Raw genomic sequence first — 19,932 nt, forward strand, 5'->3', positions numbered from 1 at the left:
CAGCCGAGCGCCATAAGCCCTGAGCTACCACAGCGGCAAAACGTTGTGTAATGTAGACGCCCTCGCTGCATAGTGCGCATAGGGTATGTGATTTTTTTTGGGAAGTATTAGTTTCCCGTACATTCTGTACAACCACCTGTTTGTAATTAGAAATAATTAGAAAGTATGATATGATTATGTTCAGCTTGGTTCGTTAAACAGTCGAGACGGCCGTCTTCAGAACCCAGCACGTCAGGTGCCGATAAAGAAGCTGATTGCTGTTGCGTGAGGACGAGTAACCAAAATTAAGCTCAGACCGCATCATAATTCGGCGCCGTGCGGCTGCAGCTTTTGAGCCTGGGATCCCTGAGCTGAACGATGGCCACGACACAGAATGGTCATGTAATGCGGCCCAAATATGCGCCAAAATTTTTGTTGTTTAGTGCAAAGTCTGCGTTAACAATTAAAAGAACGCATTTTTCGACCAGCGAGACAATTATCTCTAGCCGTAAGAATGTAAATAGAAAAATATCAGTTGTTTCTCGCTGTAAAATGTAACAGTTGCTTGCGCTACTCCTACAACTTCGCTTTAACGTTTTCCAGATAAAATATAGCAAACTGCTGCCACCTTGCAACTAACTGTAGGAGAAGAGAGGGCGGCTTTTGGTAGGAGTAAATCACTCTATTTACAATATAAGCGGGGGCTTTATTCAGAGCAATGACTCATACTTCTGGTTACATATGAACCTCAGTGAAGTCATCGCCAAAGATGAAAAATCACATGTAAACGCCTCCGCTGACAACCAGCGATGCGCCTGTGATGTAAGAGCTAGATTTAGACGAGCACAGAAACAGAACGGCCTCAGCAATTTCTTGCGGCTGAGCGGCCCTCTTAAGTGGCGTCTCGGATACACCACTGGCCACGCGGTCTTTGCCCAAAGCAGCTGTCATTGGAGTGTCAGTCCATGCAGGCATGACAGTGTTGCATCGGATGCCGTGAGGCGCCAGTTCCTTCGCCGCTACCTTTGTCAGGGCCTCAACACCGGCTTTCGAAGCGGCGCAAGCGCCAAATTCAGCGTCGTAGACCTTGGCGGACGTGCCTGATATGTTCACGATGGCACCGCCCCCCTCGGGTAGCTTTTTGCCGGAACGGAGCATTTCCCGGATGGCTGCGCGAGTTACCGCGAAGGTACCCTGAAAAAGAAGGGAGCGAAGAAATAACGATAAATAGAAATTTTACACATTACGGAGGTTTGTGTTTATATTTATGGGGGTTCAACGTCCCAAAGCGAGTGAGGCTATGAGAGACGCCGTAGTGAAGGGCTCCGGAAATTTCGACCACCTGGGGTTCTTTAACGTGCACTGACATCGCACAGTACACATGACGAGGGACAAACAAGTCCTGTTGCCTTCTTTTGTCTTTGTCCTGAGACGAGGGACAAATACAAAAGAAGACAACAGGGCTTGTTTGCCCGTCGTCTCAGCACTGTTTTCTTCCAAGGAGTATGTACCAACTAGTTCAACTCTCCGTTTCATTGATGATACGTATGAATGCGATAGCACCGATGTCTGGAAAATCATCGAACGGACGCTGCCTCGGGGTATAGAGCGAGCACTATTTATGTGCACTTTTCTCCTCCATGTTTTGCTGCATTCATGTCTTCTGTTACGGTGAGCTTAACATGTACAGTCTTTGCCAAAAATATACAGCCCAAGGAGTTTGCTTCCAAGCAGTGTAACGGGGCTCATCAGCATATTTTACAGTATTAACTTATGAGGGTTCAGGACTTGAGTTCCATCTGCATTCGTGAAATCAGGGTCCCTGAGTATGCAAGAGGAGTCGCGTTGCACGGCTCGGACGCTGACTCCTTGGGCTGTATACTTTTGTCAAGGATTTTACATTGTAAAGATGCAAACACTGTGTCCTCCCCATTCGAGGAAACAGTGTCCTGGTAACAGCCGGAAGTTTCTCCCTTTCGCTGCTTTATTTCAAGCCACATTTCTCGGGGAAGTCATTCTGTCGCCGCTGAATGGAAAAGTAGGCGTAGAATATGGCCAGATGGAGATTTCTCCAAAAGCGGTGAAGAAAAAAAGTTACGGACGAAACTAAAGACTACCAGTGCTTTGAAAGCGAAAGCCATAATTTGTGAATTCGTATTGTTTTTCCTTCCGTTCTAAAGACACACCTACCATTAGCATGTTGTCGTAAGGCAAAGCACACAATTGGTTCAACTTTGTTGCGCGAAAAAGGAACGCGATTTTTGTGGCCTATGGTTTGCCTGCTGGCTTCGTAGTCTGAAGGTCCTCTTTTGAATTCCCCGCACCCTCGAACGAACATTTAAGTTTCTTTTTTGATGTCTCAATTGGGGGCTTTGATGTCAGTTATGCTGGAAGCCAGACGACACAGTGTACCGTGGATGATGAGACATAGAAGGCTTTCGGCTCAAAACATATGCAGCTATACTATTGACTAAAGCCAGAAGCACACACGGAGCTACCGTCTCTGTGCACCAAGAAAACTGTGACGGTGCAGGGGTTAAATTTTAACTATATCTTATCAAACATATCTGAACGCCAGTGTCAGCTAGTTGCTATTTTTTATTTGCACTCGGCCTCATCTGAGCTCCATCTGACATTCCTTAGAGGATCAGCCTGTGCAGCAGAGGCTTCAAGACGTCTCCAACTCCTGTCAGGGCGTAAGCTCATATATACTTATATCCTAAATTTCAGAGGCTTGATTCTAGGGAAAAGGTCGATGGGTACTTATATGATTGTGCTATTGGAATGCCTCGTCAGAGTTTATTTTGCAGGTCAAAGTGGTTTCTTCGCTCTTCCTGCTGTCTAAAATGTAATTGAATTCTCCGCGCCGTATCCAGGAGGTTGTCTATAAAAGAAGGTATAAAGCAGGAGGTCGACAGTATTTTGGAGTATTTTCGGTTCTTCGAACAGCACCGCAGAGGCAGTTTCGTCCTACATGACACGAGATGTCATGAATAACATCTGAACGCGATATTTAAAAGCAAATTAAGGAGCGCCTCCAAACTAACCTTTAAATTAACCCTGATCACTTCATCGAACAGCTCGTCGGTACAGTCAGCGATAGGGGAGAGTTCGCATATTCCGGCTGAGTTGACGACGATGCTGAGAGGCTGCGGGAACGTTGTGCGGATGTTGCGGAAGAGTTCTTCCACAGTTGACGTGTCACCGACGTCAACATGCATCGCACAGTGTTTCGTGTCACCTGCAGGGATTCAACACAGAGCGTCATGTTAGATACGACACAGTGTCGAAAGTTCCAGGTCTGTATGCGACTACGATTGCTTGCTAATGCACCTAACATATACGAAAAAAAATTTCTAGCCTAGGAAGAATAAGAACCTATCTAATACTTCCGAATCGGCAATTACTGCATCAGATGACTTCACATCTGATGACTTCGACAAACGGGGAAAAAAAATGAATGGTATACATCGCGTGACACAGCGCTCCCTGAATGATTTAATGTTCCTAAAACGCCTATACGCCAGCTGAATTTGGTAAATTCAGAGTTATTTTGTGCAAGCGATATTGTCAAATACCGGTTATCGTAGGGAGCACGGAAGGTAGTCAAGCAGGCCCGTAAACACCCAAAACTACGGAAGAGCTTTAAAAAAACGCTGGCCCTATAAGGAAAAGGTTTTAGGGTGCGTTTGTTTATTTAGCTTTCTTTTTGCGATTCCTTGGCACCCACTGCGCGCATTTCTGTGGCGCTCTGGCTGCACTGCTTGTACCTTACGCGCGGAGAGCACGTCGTCAAAAACAGTATCAAGAAAGAAATAGCCGCATATCCTCGTTCGCAAGTACTAGTGAGGAGGATTGTCAAGGCCATCCGCGATCGATCAATTATCCCTCGCTCGCTTCTACGCCTCTCGCCACAACTTTGATCGCGTAAACAACATCGGAAGAAACTAACTGGAAGCCGTGAATGACGAAGAAACACTTGCGGCTATGTGCACTGAGAAGCAACAAAAATTAATTAGAGGTAAGCGAATATCAAAAGTTTGAATATCAAATTCGATATTCTTGTATTCCCTTCCATGAACGAATCAAATAGTCAGTATCTGAAATTCTTCGAAACGAATCGAATTCATCGTCTAGTTTTCAAGTAATTGGCGTGGAACTCGGATAGGCCACGCCGTAGTTTTTTTTCGATGACAGCATAAGAAACGTCCAACTAGGCCGCACAGGATGCCGCCTCGATCTACCTATGGCGGCATTCACGCAGAGTATGTAGTGGTGGGCTGGTTGGTGATATATTTTTAGCAAAATGTTTGCGCAGACAAAAAAAGAGACAGAAATGAGCGCAGCACAAGCTTTATCTCTAAACTGAACATTTACTTTTGTCCTTCCATTCAGACAAAGAAGGACATTGGCCAAACGGAGCGCTGTCTAAATAACAGGCTTGGAGATCATGCCTTGTCCCTCAAGAACTGGTGAGGCTCTCGTCTACCAGCGCGGTGTAAGCAATGTAAGGAATATGTCCCTCTCCTCCATAAACAGAGGTTTTGGATCGCAGGAAGTAAAAGTTAGAAAGAGAGATTTTGAAGGCACACCATATTAAAGTGTGGTCCTGAAACATGAATTTGGGCGGTGTTCGCTAGGTTGCATGAGAAAGCGGTCGTGTTTATTTATTCAAACTGTCTTTTAACTGAAGGATTTCGCCCTTCTTTTTAGCCATGGTACAACACATTTTTAACAGTATATGCACTTTATATCATTTATCGCTTGATTTTATGCTGCTTTTGTGAGAGATGTTATGTAAAAGCTTCACGTGTTTCCTAAGCCTCGATAAGTCACCGCGTTTTAAACAAATCCACTCTCACGTGTAGTGGGAGGAGGGTTAATTGGAGGATAATTGGAGGACAGGGTTAATTGGGGAGGCATGGGGGAGCCCTTTGCCCTGCAGTGGGCGTAGACAGGCTGATGATGATGATGATTGATAATGCCCATATACATGCATATGGCCTTCAAGATTACGCCACGAGACCGGGTTCGCTATGTTGAGCAATCCCCGTCGGTATGCCCCATCCCGTAGGCCATGGCTCTTACTTGTTTTTCTCATCGATTGGGAATTCACGTTAGTTTGCACGCTGTCGTCGTGAGCAGAAAAGGGCAAATTTAGACTGCATAATAGAAGGCCCCACAGCTGAAATACCGACTACTAGTTGCGTGTCTGCTTGCGGACACCAGTGTGGCGTTTTTCGAGAGCTGTAGCTGCAATTCTATGAATAATTATGGCGTCGCCGCTAAAGATTTCCTGCTTCAAATGAATGTTGCTGCTACCGGTTTCCTTCTATATAAACCCACTCCTGTCATGTCTCGCTAAGCGGGACAACAGTACATGTAAATTCCTTTTGTACAAATATGCGCACGAGTAGCGAGTAATTCTCTCTACATTAAGTTTGTATTATACTCACTCTTTTGAGTATTCAATTCGTATACGATTCGCTTTTTAACTACACTATTCGCATTCGATTCGGTGCCGAAACTATCCCTTTCGCAAGCCCTTAGAATTCATCGATAATACTGACCTGGCAGACACTGCGCCACTTTCTCGGCTGCTTCAAGACGCCGACCCGCGACGACCACAGTGGCACCCTGGGCGGCAAGGGCTCGACACACGGCCTCACCGATGCCGCTGGAGCCGCCCGTCACTAGGGCTAAACGTTCACTCAAAGACATTGCCTACCAGTGCCTACTTACTCGAGGTACGTTGTACGCAAAAGTTGACTCCAGCGCCTGTCTACTCTTTGAATGTAATCAGTGAGGGCTTGCCCGCAGTTAAATAGCCCGCAAATCCTAACCCTCTCGTTACAGCTGCACCAGCTGCAACGCTTGCCGAAGCCCAAAATGCCGCATCTCCACAAAGTACGGTCTGGGGTCGCTGAACCGAGGTCGTACGACACCTGGTTTCCGGTGCGAACCGTTGAAAACAAGCCAGCTACGCAACGCGCTGGCTTGTTTTCACAAAGTGCGCAGTCACAACATTGTCCTTTTTATCGCTCAGGTGACTACATCCTATATCTGGCTGTATTCTTCCAAAGAACAGTCTATCTCTGGTTTTATTCTTCCAAAGAACAGCTTATCTCTGGTTTTATTCTTGCAAAGAACGCGCAAAAATACGGAGAATTCTGTGGGAGGCTCATTACCAGCGACCTGCTAGCGAGCTGTCCGGCTTCCAAAACTAGTACGATATGAACTCAGAAATGTTGCTGCCCTCGAAGTCTTATCGGTTTAGCGTGGTGACATATTTATCTCAGCACTCGGACTCGGTTGAACGTTAGCGCAATCAACACATCCTTCACTACGCCGCTTTGATTTTCGTGGACATCACACGTCAACATTTTCATTTCGTTGATTATTGGTGGAACAGACGACAGCGCTGTGCTTCCCATGTGATTGATTTTATGGTTTTGTGGGGATTAACGGTCCGCGCGACTCAGGCTATGAGGGATGCAGTGTAGGCCTCCCGATGGTTTCGACCACCTGGGGTTCTTGTGCACTGATATCTGGACTATAAATGCGACCCTCATGGCTGGTATCGAAACCGCGTCTTCAGGGTCAGCAGCCGAGCATCAGAACTACTGAGTCACCGAAGCAGCTTGCTGATCAGACGAATGGTATTCATCATCAACATCAGCATCCTGACTACGCCGACTGCAGGCCAAAGGCCTCTCTCCTGTCTCTGAAATTAATACTCTCTTTTGCGAGCTGCAGCCACCGTATCCCCCAAACTTCTTAATCTCATCCACCCACTTAACTTTTTCTCTCCCCCGTCCACGCATGCCCTTGCCATCCGCTCCGTTACCATTAGGGGTGAGCAGTTAAATTGCATTCGTATTACACGCTCTGCTCAAGCCCATTTCTTCGACATGATTTCAACTAGGATGTCATTAACTAGCGTTTGTTCTCTCACCCACTCTGCCCGCTTCCTGTCTCTTAACGTTCGATCTATCATTTTTCTCTCCATAACTCGCTGCTTTGTCCTTAACTAACGGCGAACCCTTGTCATTACCTCCACGTTTCTGCCCCATAGGTGAGTACCGGTGATATATAGCTTTTGTAGGATTTTCCCTTCAGGAGTATTAGTAAACTGCCATTCATGATCCGAGAGAACCTGCCATTAGCTCACTAGCCCATTTTTATGCTAGTTAGTTCGCTCTCATGATCCGGATCAGCGGGCACCACCTGCCCTAAGTAGACATATTCCCTTACCACTTACAGAACCTCGATACCAATTGTGAACTGCTGTTCCCTTACGAGACTGTTGAACATCCCTATGGTGTTTCGCGTGTTCTTTTAAGACTTACCGTTGTGCTACGCCTGTCCGACTAATTTATCTTGCTTTACAGCTCTTCTCTTGAGTGACTTAGAAAAGGAATATAATCAGCGAATCGCAAATTACTTAAGTAATCTCCACTAACTCTTATCCTCAACTCATCCCAAACCAGACATCGGAACACCGCCTGTAAACAGGCTGTGAATAAGATTGGCGAGATTGTGACCACCTGCTTGACACGTACCCTTCCTCATTGGAATTTTACTCCTGACTTCACGAAAGACTGTAGTAGTTGTGCTGTGGCTAAAAATATCTTCCAATATTTTCACATAAGACACTTCTACACCATGATTTTGGAATGCCTGAAGGACTGCTGAGTTTTCCACTCAGTCAAATACTTTCTGGTAATGAATGAACGCTATATATAGGGGCCAGTTATATTCGGCGCATTTATCTATCCCCTGATTGATAGTGTGAATTTGGTCTATTGTCGAATATTCTTTACGAAAGACTGCCTGATCATTTGGCTGACAGATGCCTGAGGTTGTACAGATTACGTTTGCGATTACCTTAGCAAATACCTTGTGGGCAATGGACAGTAAGGTTCTCAGTCTTCATGTTTTCTAGTGCTTTACTTCTCCTTTCCTACCAATTAAGATAATGCTAGTGTTTTTCCAAGCGTCCGGCACACTCCTGGTCGTAAGGAATTGCGTGTGTGAATTTGGTCTATTGTCGAATATTCTTTACGAAAGACTGCCTGATAATTTGGCTGACAGAGGGCTAAGGTTGTACAGATTACGTTTTGCGATTACCTTAGCAAATACCTTCTGGGCAATGGACAGTAAGGTGCTCTGTGTGCATGTTTTCTAGTCCTTTGCTTCTTCTTTCCTAACAATTAAGATAATGTTAGTGTTTTTCAAGCGTCCGGTACACTCGAGGTCAGAAGGCATTGCGTATACACGGTGGCTAGTTTTTCTAACACAATCGCCCCTCTTGTCGTTCAAGAAATCTGCTGATGCCTAATCCTCACCAGTTGCGTTTCCCCTTTGCATTGCTCCAAAGGCTTTTTTTACTTCCTCCTTCGTTATTGGCGGGATGTCGTATTGCTGTACGCTACTGCCTCTCTCTTTAACGTATTACTGTATTGGAACTAACTATCCATGTACTGATAGCACTGACACTAAATTGCAAGGACAAACCAGTACCGAATCGTGTTGAGCCTCCATTTAGTGCAAGGTATGCAACCACGTCTCCTGCAGCTACCGCTGAGCAGTCGGGCCAGCCATCCAGTGTAAGGGCACAGGTGTTCATCCGCTCGCCGCAGAAATAAAATTTGATGACTGAAAGAGGACCTCTCATCGTTAGGCACCTTATTTTATACAACCGAAACCATCGTTATGTATTTCCTTGATTCGTGTGTGAAGGGGCGCTATTCAAGCTTATCGGCAGCGTCTTCTTATGGCGAATGGCAAGCATTTAAATAAAATAATTCACATTAGCCCCACAAGAGCCTGTCGTTTCCAGTTTTCTTACTGTTGATCCGTAGTCGCTGCATGATCCACGAACTGCCTCGGTACTGAGAGCCTCCGCGGTGGCTCAGCGGTTACGGTGCTCAGAGGCTGACCCGAACTACGCAGGTTCGATGCCATCAGCGGTGGTCGCATTTCGATGGAGCAGAACTGCTAGGGGCCCGTGTGCAGTGCGATGCCAGTGCACACTGAAGAACCTCAATTGGCCGAAATTACTGGAGCCCTCCAATGCTACGTTTTTGTCATATACTTTGCTTTGGGCCCTTAAACCCCATATGCTAACCATCCGGGAACACAGTTACCGCTCCGACCGCTGTTCTCACCCCGGAAACGAAACAAAGAGAAACATGTTGAACTTAGCAAAGCGCAATAAAAAGACAGGGACAAGAAAAAGAAGCACGCAGGACAAGCGTTTGTCCTGCGTGCTTCTTTTTCTTGTCCCTGTCTTTTTATTGCGCTTTGCTAAGTTCAACACGTATTACCAACTCGCCTAACTTTCTGCATTGCAAAGAGAAACAGGATGCGTCGTACTGCTTAGCTCAGTTTAGCAGGGAGTAGCTGAGGAAGATGCTTTTTATATGATGTATTTTCCGCATCTGCAGCGATCGTAGGTTGAAGCTAGGGAACGAGCGTATTTACGCTGCAGTGATCTCATAAATATCCTAGTGCTGCTAGACAGTCCGATTAGGGGATAGTGAAGAGTGACTAAATAAATCACCTATTTTTCTCTAAAGTATTATTTTTCCCCAGAGTCCGTGTTAGTAATGGCCTCCATATCCATTAATAACATGTGGATTTCGTACCTTGTGGTGTCGCTCGATGCTGTTGGAGACATGCACTCTCAGCAAACGAAGAACGAAAAGAAGGCAATTCAAGCACGAACCGCAAAATGAGCATTTCCCTAGCAGGTGCAAGATGAATGCTAGCGCAGATTCATTTCGCTTAGAGGGCGCGGGAAGTCAGAACTGTTAGCTGAACCTCGCTTGTATTAGCCTCTCAAGGTGTTCATATGTTTTCGCTTATGTGTTCGCATTTCGGATCTCTTGCTCGCATCTGAGTTGTTTTTTAGTACTTTCCATAGCTTGCGCTTCGTTATTTTTGCCTCGCCGCTCTGCTGTCTTCTTGACGCTATGGGTATTATTACTAAACTAAGCAGTAAGCGCTGCTGCAAGTTGGGTAAAAGCGTTTTATTGTTGGCACGATTGCGATCACTTTAGAGAGACTGCCGAGGAGTGGGTAGCAGACTCACCACCAACAAAAAAAAATGCGCGAAACTTCAATGAAATAAGGAATAAACTACGGCAAAGTGACGTTTAATCACTGCATTTCACAACTGCCTTCTTTTTCGGTTCCTTTCATGGCATCATAACTTTATGCACACGGCAGTGTCTGTGGTTTAATCGCAGTGACGGTGTTCCTTATTACCACAAACATGGGGCAGATAGATGGCCGCTTCATCGACCCCTGTTCTGTTCCTTCGGCATTTGGGGACAAATAGAACATGCAAAATTTAGAAAATACACTTAGCCGTGTACGACCCAGGCATGTTCACAAATACTGAGCTCATTTGGCGGATTTCCGGCGTTAATGGTAGCGGAAGCACCGAAATGATAGGAGGCTGAGATGCTTCTTATATTTGTAGTATTTGTTGGCACCAACGACGAGACAGCAGTTTGTGGCAAGTACATCGAGGATAGGTTGCAACGAAGAAAGATAATATTGCGGCTAACATGTCCAACATTCACGAAAAAATATTTAATAATTGGGAAATTATTAGACACTCTTACAGAAATACTGAAGGTAATGGTACGTTCTTTTGATATGTAGCAAACTATTTATTTTAAAGTGTTTCCATCGATCTTGTCGAACTTACAGTTAAGACAGCCCAAGAAAACCACCGGGGAGCGCTTCTGACGTTAGCAAAAATAATCATCATCATGATCATAGAAGACTGCCGTCGGGTGATCTGCGAATACATTAATGTTTATAGTTAAACCTTACATTACACGAAGAAATTGCGTTCGTAAAAGGTTTTTCGCTGAAAAGTGCTTTTTCCGGTATTGTTGGGTAGAGCCGCAATAACATAAAAGTGAGGGCAGAGGCAGAGGCAGCAATATCCCAGACATCAGGTCAGGTTCTACACAGTCCTTACAGTCTTTATCTTCTCCCTCTCTCTCTCTCACTAAGATTGTTAGAACAAAGTTGAATAGTAAGTAAATACAAATTGTTTAAAACAATTAATGTCTGTATTTCGAGCATATACTAAGGGTGTATTCAGTGCAATGACTGGTGCTGCTGTAAAGATACATAATGGAACGGGGTTTATGACGGCGACATCAGAAGCGCAGTACAATCATTCATAAGGATGAAAAGTCACATGTAAATGCCTCCGCTCACTATCAGCGATGCGCCGGTGATGTAAGAGCTAGATCTAGGAGAGCACAGAAACATGACGGCCTCAGCGATTTCTTCTGGCTGAGCGGCCCTCTTAAGCGGAGTTCTGGATATAACAGTGGCCCTGCGATCTTCGAAAGCAGCTGTCATTGCAGTGTCTACCCATCCCGGTAGCACGGCATTACATCTGATGCCGTGAGCAGCCAATTCTTTCGCCGCCGCTTTTGTCAGCGCCTCAACGCCGGCCTTCGAAGCTGCGTATGCGCCATGGTCCACAGAGCTCATCTTGAGCGACACGCTGGTTACGTGTACGATAGCACCGCCCCCATCGGGTAGCTTTTCTCCGCAGCGGAGCATTTCCCGGCTGGCTTCACGAGTCACCAAAAAGGCGCCCTGAAAAAGAATGGAGCAAAGAAATACTTAACAGAAATTTCATACAATATGCATGTAAGTATGGCTGGAATTTGGTGGCTATCCCGGAAAGCAAACGTTGAGCAGAACATTGCCTCAGACCTGAAGCGAGCACTATTTGCGTGCATTATCCCTGTTCCGTTGCTTCCGTGCCTTCTCTTACAGCTTTACTGTAGTGTCTATCCCACAGATACAAACGCTATATCCTCCTCAGTGAAGGAGACAGCCTCAAAGCAAGAGGTGGTAGTTTATCCCTTTCGATACTTCTGAACAAGCCTCATTTCTTGCGGAGCCATTCTCACATCGCTACCCTACGCGGGTTGATGGGATATGGTCATTTGAGCACTCCCCGAAAAGCGATGTACAGACAGGAAACCTTTGCCACTAATATGTTCACTACAGCCAGGAGAATACATTGCATTATGCACCTGGGTAGCTTACACAGCAGTGATGAGACCGGACTTTAGCGACATCCTCCCAAGATATCTCGAATTTAAGATTCAGCCACAAGCTAAATAACCTTTAGAGCATACGACGCCTGTGCTCCATTTCTCATTCATAACAGCATCAGAAGTATCAAATACTCCACGATGTTTCAAACTTCTGCTTCGTAAGTTGTTCATGGCTCCTGCTGCATATTCCGCCCCGGAATACCAAATGTGTTCTTCCAGCTCCCGGGAAGAAAGGTGGTGAGCATGCCAATATCCGCTGTATGAATGTCTTCAATCTCTGAGCTAGTTTTACAACTCATAATATTTTCTGCCAAAAGAATCCTAGCCTCGCCCTTTCGAGTTGGCTAAGGGGCAACTGGAGTTTGCAAGCCCTGTCAACATTCTTGAACAGAAAGGAGGCCGGAACGCAGGAGATCGGTATCATATATCCGCAGTTTTTCTTTTCGAATTCCACCCGAAACGTAGGACACCAGCTTTTAAGTATTTCGTGCTCTATTAGACAAGTGTTCAAAATGCTGCATGAAAGGAAGATTTAAAAGGAAACTGAAGGAATACCTCTATATGTCCAACTTACCTTCAGATTAACCTTGATTATTTCATCGAACTGTTCGTCAGTGCAGTGAACGATGGGCGATAGATCACATGTTCCAGCGCTGTTGACGACGATACTTAGAGGCTGCGTGAACGCGGTACGGATGTTACGGAAGAGTTCTTCCACGGATGACGGGTCACCGACGTCAACATGCATCGCACAGTGTTTCCCGTCGCCTGCAGAGATACAACCGACAGCCTCTGTTAGACAACACACAATTTGTGTCAAAATCTCCGGGATTATATGTGATTTAGATCGTATGGTAATGCGTCAAAGATAAACGAAAAACACTTATCCAAGCTCAGACGAGAAGGACCATATCATAGTCACACGCATCCGCTGTTACTTCATCACAAGATGTCCCAATAAAAAATATGCTATGCTGCACCCGACATCAAACGATTTGGTGAGCCATGAGATCGTGTTTGCGAACTTACTTAGCGCTTCAGTGCGGCAGTGTGATACCTTAAATTGCTAGTGACCCAAGGTAGCCTCTCAGACACACAGGAACATTCGCGTAGAAACTTTAAAATTATTTATTGGGCTGACTTGCCGCCACAAGAAATCAAACTTGGTGATAGTGGTAGCAGCGATAGCCCTCCGTAGTGTCCAGGAGTGGAATTACTGCCACTGTTAGTACCGTTCAATTTAAAGCCCCAGCAACAAACTCAAACATAATAGGAAGAGCTGCACCTGGCTACACTCATTCTAAAGTAATCTGACCGCCGGCCTGGTCACAAAGTGCTAATTCCGCGAGCTGGCGGCTTCGAGCAAAAACCATAATCATGCAAATATCAAATATTCACGCTGTTTTCCTCTCCTCAACAAGATAAAGCTTTGTGCTTATACTAAAAGATAGGGAGTGAAATAAACCCTCGTAATAGAAACATAAGTGAGCAAGATGATGCCCCGGCCGCACGATATCATTGCGGCGCAGGGATACTATGTCTTCAACGGGAAAAACATTATATTTCAAGTCACATAGTCGTCCGAGTGTCTTGCAATGTCCAGTACAAAGCAATAGTTTTTCACTGAGCCGCCGATGGCGCACTGGCGCCCACAACCACGCTCTCTCTACTGGCTGCCATTAAGCGGTGGGTTTAAGCAGGTTGTGACGTCGGGAGTCGACACGCTGCGGATCGCATTTGCAATCCGGCAAGTCCTAGCGCATTTTCTAAGCTGCGCAGGTATACTGAGACTTCTAGTTTGAGTTTCTTCATGACTTTCACGGATAGTGTCGTCGTGTGCACGTGGCTTCTCTGCAGTGGAGTTCCAGGTATGCCAAGTCGTCATCTGAACAGAAGATTAGAACGCGAACACCACGTAAAGCAGCATGGAATCCCGGGTCTTCCGTTCGTATATGGAAAGTGGCCCGCGATAGTCTTGTTCGGGCGCTCTGCATAGCCAGTGCTCGTCGACGATGCGAAGTGGTTGTGCGGTCTCCGGTGTGATTGTGCTGCAGAATGGTTTGCGTAGTGTCTGCCGTAAACGTGGTTTCATTGTCTCTAACAAAAATTGTCGAGGCTTCACGGTGCAGAAGGACCTGTTCAGCAAAGAATGAAGTGATTTCATTCGGCAGTACGTTTCAATAGAGATTTCGTTTTCGCTTAACGTGTCAGGTAATCGATCACTACAATATCACTTGTTACCAGTTGTAGACGTCCGAAAAGTGCCAAGTGAATTTCTTCTAATCAGCTAAAAAGTATTTGTTGGTGATGCTATGGCATTCAAATGTCCAGCTGACAGCCTTGAATTGTTTTGAAAATAGTAAGGGCGAAATTTCGTGTAGCACAGAGGTTCGCAAAGCACGCCTTCTCGACCATCGAATACATAGATTGTCTTTCATAGGAAGCGGATTCCAAATATAATGATTCACTCTTGACCGTTCTACTTTTGAGCGACCACGCCGACGAAGCCCAAACTGCCTCACCAATAGTATAATTCACATCAAATTTTAAGCCTTTATTTATGTGCCCAAAGAATTGTACTACCTGTCTGAAGCTGCAGCTATTTCCTACTTTGTCTATAGGGCGAAATAGGCTGGTCGCGGCTATTTTCTGCATGTCTGGATGAGCTGCCGGCTTTCTAACGATGCAGCCAAGAACCAACAGCGCCGCGGAGGCGAAGGGCACCTTCTCGGTCTTCAGGGTAAGTCTTGAACACTTAAATGCCGCGTTCACTGCTGCAAGGCATCATGGGGGATCTTCGATGTCTTCAGCGGACGCCATGGGCCGTCAAGAGAAAGAGGATACGTTCACTGTGTAAGGCCTTACAGCACCGTGTTTAGAGCAACCTTTATTGCAAAAAAAAAAAAAATTGCCTTCAACTCGCATAAGCCGTCCGGTCTAATAAAAGCAGTGTTCAGTAAATCTCTTTAGTTGTCTTCGATCTGCCAGGAGCCGGTGTTGAGGTCCATCGACGGCAAGTAGTTCGCATGACACAGTCTCGCGTCAATGAGTGGGAGGAGGTAAACATCATGATCCTGTTTGCTGGACGATATCAGAGGCAGAGGCGCTCTGCATGATTTTGTTCTGTTCACCAAGACTCGTGAGGATGGCAATTTCCTCTTAGACGGCTAGATGCCGTCGCCCTGCAGCATATCTTCGACTTGGCTCCGAATCGTTTCCTGTTATTGAGGCGGCGCGCGGAACGGGCTTTGATAAAGAGTGCAGGCATATCGCTGTATTGTAATTCGGTGCTCGGCAATGACCCTTTATTTTTTCTTTAAACAGGACGACGGGGCTTCGCTTTAGTTTGGATATCGGTTTATGGCCTTTAACGTCCTGAGGCATCTCAGGCTATGACGGACACCGTAGTGAAGGGCTCCAGAAATTTCGAGCACCTTGGGTTCTTTAACACGCACTGACATTGCACAGTACATGGACCTCTAGAATTTCGCCTCCATCGAAATTCCACCGCCGCGGCCGGGTTGAAAGCCGCATTTTTCGGGTCAGCAGCCAAGCGCCATGACCACTGAGCCAGCGCGGCGGCCGCAGACGCTTTAGCGTCGGAAAAGAGGACTGTTCGTCGTATTCTTTAGAAGCGCAAAGTTGATTCCAAGGTTGGTGCCGCTTTCAGCTGTGAGAATTCGAGTATTTATGATGGTTCTCACAGAAATAACGCACTTTCCTCCTGAGAAATTTCATCTCAGAAATGAATGGTCATGTCTTTGTTAAAGTGTGTGTATTCTGCATTGATATTTGTCACTTGCACAATGACCAGGCCACTTCAGAAATGGGCAATGCCATTACAAATCGAACTCCACTGTAGAATAGTAACGTCGGGTTTCTCTGGAAGATGTCTTTAAGGTTGCTGGAACCCTCGACGCCAATAAAGACAACGATCCTTTACGAGCGTGTGACGTTCGATAACGCCCCAGATACACTCAAAGCCACCCAACCTAAAAGGTCTGTATTATGCGGAAGGGACTCGTCACGGGAGAAATAGCTGACGTCGACCGGAGGTAAATCAGCACATGTTGCTAAGGAAGAAACTACGTGTCCACAGTAAAGACTCCGGACCACTTTTTTGTAGCACAAAGAAGGTCGTATGTACGCGAGGCCATTGACAGTCCGTTTGAAGTTCATCATCTTTTCGCAGTTTTCAGGTGGCTTGACGCGTACTTTGGGCCGCTTTCTTGGGCTTCAAGATTAAGTGCCCACTTATGAAAGCGGACAAGGGGGATGTTTTTTTCTTTTGGAGTTTGTGGTAACTTGTTTTTCAGATTCATGTGAAGCTTAGGTAAGGTGTCGTAAGATTTGTACTTCTTATCAATGCACCACTAATCTATAAAGCAAAGAAATAACGTAAAATGAAGGTTTTTACGTCACAAGTACTGCAAGACTGTTCCTGCCCATCTCTTCCCTTTACTTTTTCCCTCCTCAAACAATATGTTGATCTCTGGGTTCGTCCTGCGCTTTGCATCCCAAATATCTCAAGATATTTATTATTAGCCGAATAGGCATCCATACTTCGTTTTTAGCTCACTCTCCTCTGTAACAATCATCCTCAGTGAGAGTAATAAGTCAAATAAATAAAGAAGAATCGAAGCATTACTTTGTGACTGTACTTGCCCTGTTACCTTTGTCAGGTTCCTTCGTTCGATTCTTCAATCAACAGGCGCCCTTCAAACAAATATCCTAGCTGGCGTCTACTCGAGTCCGTTAAAAACGAGCACGTTAATTAAATTCTTCTAATAAATTTGCTTTGGAGAACGATAAAATTGCCCACGATTTTGAATACGAAATTTGAGCGCAGCTCATCAGCTGTTTCAGCTTCTCGATAGATTGAGGGAAAAAATTCGCGCAAGACATGTATGTACAATTACAGACGTTATTTTTCACACATTTTCCTTCTTCAAGAAGCACTCCACTAACATTTCTTGACTGTCATGAAAGGCGTTTTGTGGTATAAGCAATAAATGAATATATGCTCGAATTGCTGCACCAATGCCTTGTTGTCAAAGACGAAGTGAGTGCAAGTATTTCGCGAGGTTGTCACAGCCGTGGGAGGCGTTACGAGCGAGAGGAACGGGGTGTTCTCCCGCATAATAGTAAAAAAATTCGTGTTTGTCTTCATATGTACATTAAAGTCCCCACCCACCCTGCCACCCTGGCGAGTGGCAATTAATGGTTGATCGTGAAAGTTCGCTCACCGTTGCCAGCCTAACGGAGGCAGCCCACATCTCTCTCTCATCAGCCAGGCACCTATAAGCGCGAATAAGGCGTCCACTGACCCAGGGAGCCAGTTACGCGCACTTCCTTTCCTTAAAATGGCACAATGCGTCCACTGCCCAAGCACGATTGAGGTGTCCACTGTTCCAAGACGGCAGTTTTGCGCCTTTCCTTTGCTTTCAAAGCTCCCGCTTCATTGGTTTCGCAGCTTAAAGTGTGACTAAGGTGTCCACTGCTGGTTACAACGGCAACGGCGACGCCACGAAACGCAGAAACGGGCGCCTAAAAGCTTCGCTCTAAAACTAAACCAGACAGTTCATGTGACTCTCGATAGCTGGCAAACTGGCAGCTTCCTTGGCAGCTTCTGAGGCCAAAGTTAGATCACCTCTCTTTGAGCTTCAGTTGCAAAACTATGCCGCCTGTCTGGCTGCGGAAGGCAGGAGTAAAACGAGCTTACTTTAACTGGCTGCGCCTGCTGCGCTCTGTGAGCCATTTTGTAATAGGATTACAATGAGGTTTTCAACGGCGTATGGGAGTTTAGTATTCCAAGACGAAACATGGGCTTTGAGGGACGTTGATGTGGGCGGCTCAGGATTAATTTGGACCACGTGGGCTTCTCGACCATGCGCTAATATCATACTGCAGAAATGAGCCTACTTCTAAATGAGGCCGCCATGACTGGGGTTTGAGCCCGCGGTCTTGGGATCAGTACGCCGACACTAGAGTAGGTGTGCCACCGTGACTGGTCTGATGAAATTTATCTTACGCATTGGAAAGGGAGACTCAAACAGTGACATTAGGATTCCGACCCATCTCGTAAAGCACGGGCGTGAAGCACTTTAGACCACCGTAATGTGGAAATATGAAAGTCTGCCCGGCATTACATAAAGGGAACGTAGGAAGAGCTTCGGCACACGAAAAAAGTGTTAGCAGGCCCCTGTTTTATTTTCTCAATTACTTGGCGCCCACTGTAGACATTGCACCGCGCACTGGCAGCACAGCATGTACCAGATGTGCGGAAGCAACGCTGGCGGCAGGCGCCTGCATAAACACATCGTCTCTCTCTTATAAAAATGGTCTATCGGCAGTGTATAGACATCTTATAGAGTTTATTGCCTTCCCATAGATATTTCTTTTTGTGGGTGCATAGTCTATGCACTGTTTGTAAAGAAAAGTCTACTAAAAGTCTGTGGCCATAAATCTATAGATTGCCTGTGGACTGTCTATAGCATTTGTATTGCCTGTAGCCTTTCCTCTTAGATTTGCCTGCACAGAGTTTGTAGACATTATATAAAGGATTCTGTAGATAGTCTAAAGACTGTCTAATACAGTTTGTAAGGGCACAGCAAGATAAAGGAAGAAAGTCTGACATAATGTCTCGTTTCTGCAACTGTAAGTGCAATTTTCATGCCGCTCCGTTTTGGCGCACTTTTTGGTCTACGCCCCCTCCTTCAACTTTCATCACTTAAACATTGACAAGAGGAAATGAAAGCCGCCAAATACGAAGGAATACATGATAGAGTACTCTGGGCTGCAAAGAATTAATGAAAGCCATCAATTCGGAGCCTTTAGGGCTTGTGAAAAAAGATAATCTGTATACGGGGAATATTAGAACACTCACCTGGTAGAGACTGAGCCACTTTCTTGGCTGCTTCAACGCGCCGACCCGAGACGACGACTGTGGCACCCTGGGTAGCAAGGGCGTGGCATATGGCCTGACCGATGCCGCCAGAGCCGCCCGTCACAAGGCCCAACCGTCCACTCAAAGACATTGTGTACCGGTGCACCTTGCACAAGGTATGTCGTATATAGAGCCCGACTCGAGTGCCGTTGCGTTCTTGGACCGCGTTCAGTAAGGCATCACCCGCAGGCAAGTAGTCAACATGCCACAACGCTCTCAGTACAGCTGCACCTGCTTTAGCGCCGGCCCTGCCATAAATTAGCATCTCGCCATCATGGCTTCGGGGCACCGTCCCTAAGTTGGGCAAAAGCTCGTTTCCGGTGGCAATCGGTGAGACAGGTGGCCCTTCAAGTGCATCCAGGACACGAAGCATGCTCTGGCGCCATACATGCATCGCATCTCTGGTCATATGTCTTACTTACATCCGGTTGAACAATGTACAGGGATTGTTTTTTTTGGTATGACATCGTTTCAATGTGAAAAGGGAGCGTGGAAAAAGCTGATAATTAGGATTATTCCGTGGAAGATATATTAAAAGCGAACTACATTGAGAGCTGAGCGGCTTCCACAGCTAACATACAATGCTGAATTGAGAAACTTTGCTATAGTCTAAGGGCTTTCGGGCTTTAGCCCGGCGAAATATTCCTCTTGGGACTAGGACAAGACTGAAAGCTTGTGGAATGAACTAAATGGAACTCACGCAATTTTTCCTTTCCCCGGTTGTTGGCACAACCGACGATTGTACAGTGGCTACCAGCGGAATACTTTGTCTACATTGGGGCGCAGTGTCCATGTACTGAAAACACAAACACCACCGTGACAGCACAAACTATTACCGAGTTGAGCTGAGACTGCACTGAGCGCAGCCATGGAGCGAAGACTTGTGCAGCATCCGATTAGAAA

The 19,932-nt window shown here is 46.0% G+C and overlaps 2 protein-coding genes across 2 annotated transcripts; both read right to left on the reverse strand.

Moving 5' to 3' along the window:
- Nucleotides 1–689: 689 nt before the first annotated feature.
- On the reverse strand, nt 690–5,700 carry LOC149333978 ((3R)-3-hydroxyacyl-CoA dehydrogenase-like). The gene is made up of 3 exons (XM_089556148.1): nt 5,550–5,700; nt 3,027–3,220; nt 690–1,173 (listed from the first exon to the last, which is right to left on the reverse strand). Exons 1-3 carry the CDS (start codon nt 5,698–5,700, stop codon nt 757–759), a joined length of 762 nt encoding a protein of 253 aa, XP_089412274.1. The 3' UTR covers nt 690–756.
- A 5,083-nt stretch (nt 5,701–10,783) lies between these two features.
- On the reverse strand, nt 10,784–19,120 carry LOC149333979 ((3R)-3-hydroxyacyl-CoA dehydrogenase-like). The gene is made up of 3 exons (XM_089556147.1): nt 18,970–19,120; nt 12,658–12,851; nt 10,784–11,613 (listed from the first exon to the last, which is right to left on the reverse strand). The coding sequence occupies exons 1-3, from the start codon at nt 19,118–19,120 to the stop codon at nt 11,200–11,202; spliced, it is 759 nt and encodes a 252-aa protein (XP_089412273.1). The 3' UTR covers nt 10,784–11,199.
- Between the last annotated feature and the right edge of the window lie 812 nt (nt 19,121–19,932).

This window comes from Amblyomma mixtum, chromosome 8 (assembly GCF_055824585.1).
Source record: "Amblyomma mixtum isolate Tamu chromosome 8, ASM5582458v1, whole genome shotgun sequence".
NCBI lineage: Eukaryota > Metazoa > Arthropoda > Arachnida > Ixodida > Ixodidae > Amblyomma > Amblyomma mixtum.